This window comes from Hyalella azteca, unplaced genomic scaffold (assembly GCF_000764305.2).
Source record: "Hyalella azteca isolate HAZT.00-mixed unplaced genomic scaffold, Hazt_2.0.2 contig12774, whole genome shotgun sequence".
In the NCBI taxonomy this organism is placed as follows: domain Eukaryota; kingdom Metazoa; phylum Arthropoda; class Malacostraca; order Amphipoda; family Hyalellidae; genus Hyalella; species Hyalella azteca.
In genome coordinates this window covers 303,448-311,845 of record NW_025942721.1, presented here as the reverse complement: position 1 = coordinate 311,845, position 8,398 = coordinate 303,448, and the positions used below count along the sequence as shown (strand labels likewise).

Here is an 8,398-nt window from a genome sequence, read left to right as displayed (position 1 = left end):
CATTTGACTATATATCTTATTTGAAAGTAGACCAACAAAAGATTTCCTCTGATGAGGCATCATCATGAGGCGAGGAGGGCAAGGCTAACGTTTTTAATTAGTTCTTCAGCAGTGTGTTCACACTTCACAGATGAGGACTTGAACACTGAGCAGTATTCCAGATATTTAGGAGTGCCCAGTTGGCTCGAAGTTAAAAGGTTTTGAAATACACAAAGAAGAGGTTCTCAAGCGCCTACTGCCTTGTAGCTCTAAATCCCAACAAGTAAAAGTCACGTGGACCAGATGGCTTCCATCCCAGATTGCTCAAAGAATTGGCAACCATTCTGGCCGGCTTGAATTGAACTTGCATACCAAAAACTTTGGGATGCTAACACTGCTCATATTATCATTTTTTCCATCAGCATTGTTATAAATACCCACTGCAAAGTGAGGAAACTCATTCTCCATTGTCTTTTTGGTAGCAGTTTTTGTGTTTAAGAGTTTGCACCTTTTGTTTACAGTTTTTTTTAGTTTACAGTTTTTTTCTCTGCAGATGTTCAGTATCACTTACTTTACCAACTAAGTGAGAAAGCTTGACCTCAGTCCTCAGACTAAGCTGGATGCTGCTCAAGCAGCATCCTTGAATGCTGCTCAAGCCAGACCTTGAGTAAATTATGTGTTGGTGTTGGGCATGTTGGGCATGCTTGTAGAAACAACCTTGTGATAAAACAGAATTTTATATTAGTAAATTCACATGTGCAATATCAATGTGAAACACACATTTCCTTGTAAATAATTTTCCTTCCTATTGGCCTACAGTTGTACAAAAATAGTAAATGGCATACTATCCTGTCATGGGGCAACATTAGACTAGTCTCCAAGACCCTCCTAGAACTGAGATGAAAAGAAAGTTTGGCAAGGGTGAAATTGTTTACAGAACCTTGTGACTTAGGTTTTATCATGGTGGATCCCATTCCAGTGCAGTGTGGACTCTAATTGTGGAGTAGTAGACTGTGAATTATATGTAGTTTTGCTAGTGAGCATCTTAGCTTAACTTTTTTAATTTCTACCACAATTATGACTGGTGAACGACGGAAACGGCAGCAAAGAGTTCGGCATGAAGAAGGAGGTAAATTACTTCAGTTAGTGACATATGTACAATGCAACCTTTAAAGAAAATTTATGAGTCATTTCAAGTGGCAAAGATTTTTGTCATAACAATTTTTTGAACTGGCTAACCCAATTCCAGTTGTTCATCAGAAACTACACAGTCAATATTATTGATGTTCAATCCATTAGTCAAGCATTCTCATTGATAAGATATTTCACTTATTTATATAATATAAACCAGAGGGTAATTTTATGAATTATGGTTCCAACATTAAATATAAATTAAGCTGATTAATTAACTTGTTTCAATAATATCAGCTATCCAGCTAAAATATTAAGCTATCAGCTAAAATATCAAGTGAAATTCAATTTATCAATCTTTTTGGTCATCTAATATGTCTATGTACCTGTTTATTTATTACTTCTCCGAAATTATTCACTGTATTGGAAATTAATTGCTAATAGATGTCATTGTGTTAACCTCATAAATGTTAGGTCTAGATTGATTGATTGAATAAGGAGTTGGGTGTAGATTTTTGCTGGAATTGGGTGTAGATACTAAGTTTGTTGTGAAAATAGTAATCTTTCTTGTTAAGGAACATTTGCAAGCTAATCATGTTTTTCTCTCTGTGATTTGTCATTTTTTTAAACCGTACAGTATTTGTTTCCTTTTACCAAGTGGACTAATGGTTATTTAACTGTAATTTTACAATGCTGGTTAAGCTCAACAAAATGTCAGAAATAGTTCAGTTTGTTTATAATTGATTTCTGGAATTCATTTATTTACCACCATTGTCATCTCATAATCTATATAGTTGGAGGCTTGGAGCATTTTTTCTACTAGGAAGTATAAATTGACCAAAAAATTCTCATGGTCTCTAGTTTGTTTGAGATAATTTATTTTTCACTTTACAGGTGCTGCTCTTGCAGCAACACCAACTCCATCTGAAAGTAAGGAAGCTGTTGAACAGAATGTCATTGATACGACTCAACCAACAACTGCTAAAGGCACTGCTCATGCTTCCAAGAATAATGTGGCAACAGACAAGGCCTCTGTTGGAGATAGTTATAGAGGTTCTGGTCGGGGCACCAGTAGAGGTGGTCGGGGAAAGTCCGCTCGCAGAGGTGTGGCCACTGTTGATGAAGCTCAGTACTATGAACCAGGTTTGTTGCACACTTAGCTGCTAATAATTACTAAAATATTGCCACGTATAATTTTTTATTTACTGATTTTAAGTATTCCTCTAGCCATTGATTCATATATTTTTATTTATTGTTACAATAATTATTGATGTTATTTTATAACTGCAGCTTTTAGAAATAATTGAGAATAAAACAATATACTTGAGAAATGAGTGGAAATACAGATACTCAGTAACAGAACAGAACTTAGTAACAGAACACAGTAAGACTTGTTGAAAATAATTTTGCTAAAAACCTGCAGTAACAATCATGGAGAGTAAATCACACAAGGATGATGACTCAGTGGAAACTTCCCTTGCTGATGAGCTGGACGAGGCGCCGCGCAAGTACAAAAGACGAGGCATTGTCAGCAACTGGAGTCGTTATGATCAACCGCCATCCTGGGACCAGGATCTGGATGATGGCACTGACTACCTCATTGGGGAAGACTTTAGTGATGTGCTTGCTAATCAGAGTAAGTTTTTCTTATTTTCAGACTGCAGTCAATGTGACTTGATTAGTCTTGCTGTCCCCACTTTGACAATGGTTAGAAGCCTTAATCCTCTCGTTTTCTTTATACACTAAAAGTATATAACTGAAGAAACAAAGTTAAATGCAGGAGCTCAGTCATAATCTATTATACTAGCTGGAGAACTTTAGTAAAAATTTTTTTTTACCATCTGAATATGTCTTTCACAGGTGCTTCATACTCTTGACTACCTGGGTTTTGATGTAACTGCACTTGTATTGAATTTATCGTGCAGGATTTCTTGTTATATCTCGAGTTTTAAGTACATAAATTATGATGAACAAATTTTAATGGAAGTATAGTTACTAGGTTAGCAGTTTACCGTGTATATGATATGATACATTGAGAGGGTAATTGGAGTGAAAAATTTAGTACCTATGCAACTTTTCATCAAGGTCGAAAAGTTTTTATTCTTTACCAAGGGTGTATATTCTAGTCAGCTTGTATATATTGAGGTACCGTATATATAATAGTATGAATCAGGAATAAACTTAAGTTGTAGTAGAGTGACCATTTCTACAAAAAGATACACAGATGCAAAGGATATTGTTTTAGTGGTTACCAACCTGTGGTACATGAGGACCCTCCAGGTGTTATGCAAACATGTGCGTGGTATGAATGATTTTTAACAAATTTGGGGTTTTAACAATATTTAAATTTTGACTTCCTAACTTGAGACAGTTTGATAACAAGTTCTATATCACCTGATAGCTAAATAGCAAAGATAAAATGGCTAGGTATAAATTCTGCTTATTCAAATAGGAAACTAACAAAGAGTTTATCAGAAAAGGATTAAGAAAATTCACTGCAATATATTCTCATTGAAAACATATAAGGGACGAGCTTCATGATTAATACTTGTATAGTTGATTTTTTTAATGTATGATGAAGCTGGTATCCAGAGTTACAAGCTGAAAATTATCTGGCAACTTGTCTGGATATTTTCTTTTTTCTGTGTATTTTCTGTTCTTTGAAATTATTTAATAACAATGTGAAACTATTGTCAAATAGCATTCACTGCTCCTCAATGGCCCACCTAAAAATGAAAAACCTGAAAATCCAAATAGTCCACTAATTGGGCACTCTAATTATCAGCACCTTGCATGAAATAAATTTAACCAACATCAGTTATAAGCTGTTAATATTTGGTATTCGTGGTAGTACATGCTGATGCCCATTACTACGTTGATGCTGTAGAGGGCCTCAAATTACTTGGTTGCTTGATATTCAATTGAAAAACGGTTTAAAGTCGCTGATTCAATTGCATCATATCTTGTGAAATTAAATATCCGTGTTAACTGATACACATAGATATATATTTTTCGGTGCTGACATATTTGCCTGTTCAGGCCTGGGTAGCGGTGGAGGAGGCCACCTGCGGCTGCGAGGAGAGGAGGGCTGGGATGTGGCAGCAGGGGAGCTGGACCGCAGTCTACCAGGCCTTGGTGCCCTCAGAGTGACGGACCTCGCGAATTCATTAAGCACCATACCGCTTACTCTCCAGCTCGGTCTGGACCTTAACACTGTCCCGGTAAGTTGTTCAAGCTTTTCCTGCTAATTATATATCTGGCTGAGCTGGGGAAAGCATGATGGAGTTGTTATGGTCCATTCATTTGACTGCTATGTAATCTCGGCAAAATATATTTAGTAACTTGCCACACATGCGTGGTGCTGCATGTTATTTGGCTAATTCTTCACACAGAAATGTTTGTTGAACGATTTTTTTTATATTGCATATAATTTTTTAATTCACAATATTTAGCTAACTGTACACATACGAAAGTTTGATCACCCCCTTTTAACCCCCATGCTTGAAATTGCTTACTTACTAGGTTCTTTGTTGCTATCAAAAAAGTACCTTTTATTAGCAGCACGTGTTTATTAGTAGCCATTACTTTGGCATTCATCTACTTCTTCTTTGTACAAGGAGCAACTTACTGACTTCTATACGAAGATAGCTGATGATAATCGACGAGTATTCAACCCACATTCTCCTAGCAACTATGTTGAAGATGCTGATTTTGTTGAGGAACAAATCCAGAAGCTGCGCCTCACCTTTTTTGATGAAAATCATGACAAAAAATATGTAGCGGTAAACAAAAACGCGAGAGATAATCAGCTAAGTGTAGAGATAGAGAAATTAGCAGAGCATCAAGCAAGGCCATCAGAAAAATTCATGGATGGAGCAGCAATAGATTCTGAGTTATCTACTAATTTTGATTTCTCCAAGGACTTCAATGAAGATGTCAGAGAAAGAAGCGCAAGTGATTCTAAAGTTGATCTCACTGCACAAATGTGCCAAGCTTTTGGATTCGACATCAAAGACGTTCCAGATGATGACGATTTCCATGAATTTGTTGCTCAAAGTGAAGACTCTGTGACTGAGATCAATCGGACGTCGTTTGAGGAACTTAACGAATTTAAGGATGCTAACAAAATTATCGCGCAGAATTCTGTGACAGCTGCTTCAAGCAAAGTGCATAAATCTATCAAAAATCCCCGAATTCAGAGTTTAGTGGATGAAAATTCAACGAGTAAATCAAATGATAGTGAGGCTTCTTCCTCAACTATTAAATTGGACTTCTCAGCTGGCCTACAGGCTTTCAACTTTGGTGTACCTAAAACGACAAGATCGCACTCTCCTAATTCGATAGCTGACAAGAAGTTAGAAGACGAGAACGGTTTTTGTGCTAAAGATGTGATCGTTGTGGATTCCTGCGCTGAGCCTGTACTCGACCTGGACGCTCCAATCGTCCCAACATCGACGGCGCTTGTGACAACAAAAGAAGACACTAAAGAACTTGAAGATTGGTTAGACTCTGTGCTCGATGATTAGCTGCGTCTTTAGCAAGTTTTGTATGCGATTTATGATAGGTTATTAGGTTCTTATTATTTTAGCTTGTTCTTGTTGACCGTGCCATGACCAGATCATTTAAAGATAAGGAGTTCAATTTTCTGGATTTCCATTGGCTTAACTTAGTGTCCGACTACCGACATTACTTGATGCAGCATAAAAAATTGCTAAATAAGCAGAAATAGAAAATATTTAATAGATTTAAAATTAACTTTCGGTGTTCAATTCAGATTCTCCCGCCTCCCAAAATAATATAATGAAAAATTCTTTACTTATGTGCGATCTTCAATTAGTTAAGGAGTTTAATCTCTTGTATGAACGGTTAATATATCTATTGGTACGCAATCAGCCTGTGGAGACGTATTGTGATATCCATTCTCAACAACTTCTAAATTATTTGTCGCTCAATAAATGAATTCAGTGCACTTATTGACGTGTTCAATGTATCGGGTCGCATGCGCATTGCAAACTAGTATCGTTGGGTTCGTAACATATCTTTATTCATACTTTAATCCAGATCATTTTGAATGGTAGCAGCTCGCTACAACTTTGGATGAGGGGTAATTTGTTCCAAACATTAGAATACCATTATGCTCTTCCGTATTTTTATTCAGTTCCCATTTTCCCATTGTGCCACTGAGATTGTTCCTAGTATATCATGGTCTTTGATAACGCAATCGTTGTCTACGGATATACCTACTATACATGAACTATTGTTAATCTCGTCTAACGACCGGTAACTAAAATTATATTCAGGTGAAGTTGAAGATCTGAAGTATCTAATTATTTTACAGTCTGCAATGATCTGAAATGAGGCCTGAACAAACGAACCCATGATTAGTTCGTTTTATCATTGCCTTGGTCGTTTAGTAATTTATTCTTGCCTGCGCCATAATGCTGGAGTGAAATTTGATACCTATTCTAGTCTAATACTTACGTTGCGATAACATTTTTATTTTGGTTGACTTGTTCCTAGTGACCTTGTGTTCTCATGCTTGCCAGATCTACAGCTCGTCTAATGCCGTGTGCCTTATTAGGTTGGAATTATTCATTCTTATGTGGTTGCATCCTATTATCTTTCATTTAGGAATAATCCTTTGTAAGCGTGTCAGCGGCTATCTTTAATGATTCGCAGGAATTTTAATGATTAATTTTAATTAATTAATTATTTAATACTCAAGCTAGTAAATTTGTATTATAGTTAGATAATTATATCTTCTTATATTTTCTTAATAATGATGATCAGATAATGTTTTCACTTGAAATACTGTCCACAATGTACTCGTCTCAGTCGCTTAGCTGGTCATTCAAATATGCCAACAGTTGTCTTGTTGCTTAGCGAAGTTAATTTCAAACAACTTATTTCAATAATTTAGGCCTAAAAATTTTAAACAGAATTTTGTAGACCACACGTATCGGTCAATGTGCTCAAAACATCACGTCAGCCTCATGGCTTTTACAGAAACAAGTTTAATTATGTTTTGTCGAGCATTCAATGTGGCTGTGGCTATCTCTTATCCTTTTTAAGATGTCGTGTATGCTCTGGCTGTCGTACTTAGAAGTATTGTTTGTTCGTTCGGACTATTATATTCTTGCCATGCGGTTAGCGATGTAAGTTGTTTGAAATGCTGCGTGCCATGCATCTGACTCAAGTGAGCCTATGGTTGGCAACTACTTAACAAAGACAATTAAAGCCTGTATCTGACAATGTTGTTAAGTATTTAAATTATTGGCTCTGTTTCACTGCCTAATATGAATGAATTTTTCAGCCAAGCTTCCAGACCCATAACGTTGTTTCTAATGGTTAAGCTAATGTAATGATGTTGAACGACCGTGAATCTCATGACTAGGATTCAACGCCGAGGTGTAAAAAGTGTATCTTGGTTGATGCAGAATAGTTCTGAATTATTAATTTGCGTATTTTGAGCTTGTGCTAGCCACGTGCTGATACTCGCACATTTTTTACCCGACTCGTGTGGCTTTTTACCGCTTCAGCCAAGGTATGACTTTAGTCACTTTTCTTAGTTTCATTATCGATTCACAGCACAAAATCTTCTGACCTTATAGTAATGCCAAAACAGTTTAGATAATTCAGCACCTGATTGAAATACATTCATCCTCAGTCTGATTACAACTTTATAAATTTTATGTTTGTGTTAATTTTTATTGACATTTAGCTCATCCACAATTAGAACACAAAATTATTGACAAAAAGATTACGTGTCCTCTGCTAATGCACGGATGTTATGAGAGAGCAGATCACTCCACACCTACTGGTAAAGATATTTTGATAGAGATAGATAACCTCATCAGCAGAAAGCGCATGGATTAAAAAAAAGGCGTTCGTGCGTCGCCCAACTGCTTGCGATACTAGACGTATGGACAGAGGCTTTAGATGATGGGGGTTGTATAGGTGCCTACTACATGAAATCATGCGACAGCGTTCACAAAGACGTTTCGTGGCAAAGATTGAAGACCATGGAATCGTGGGGAGAGCGCAAGATGGTTCAAGAATTTCCAATATAGCAGAATGCAACACATTATTGTTAACGAGGTGGACCCAAGTCTTGCTGATGTGGTGATCGGTATGCCTCAGGGAGCGTTCTCGGTCCCGTATGCTTCATTCTGTATATCAAAAACTTTCCAAGCCTTTTTCGGAGCCATGTGAAGCTATTTGCTGACGATACCAAGGTCTTCGCTTGCAGTGACAACGTAGTTGCTTGGGAGGTGCTGAAGGGAAATTA

At 36.8% G+C, this 8,398-nt stretch overlaps 1 protein-coding gene across 1 annotated transcript; it reads left to right on the top strand.

The window, feature by feature from the left end:
- Positions 1-742: 742 nt before the first annotated feature.
- On the top strand, positions 743-7,802 carry LOC108675050. The gene is made up of 5 exons (XM_018163032.2): positions 743-1,108; positions 2,005-2,253; positions 2,534-2,746; positions 4,150-4,331; positions 4,728-7,802. The coding sequence occupies exons 1-5, from the start codon at positions 1,057-1,059 to the stop codon at positions 5,634-5,636; spliced, it is 1,605 nt and encodes a 534-aa protein (XP_018018521.1). The 5' UTR covers positions 743-1,056; the 3' UTR covers positions 5,637-7,802.
- The last annotated feature ends 596 nt before the right edge of the window (positions 7,803-8,398 follow it).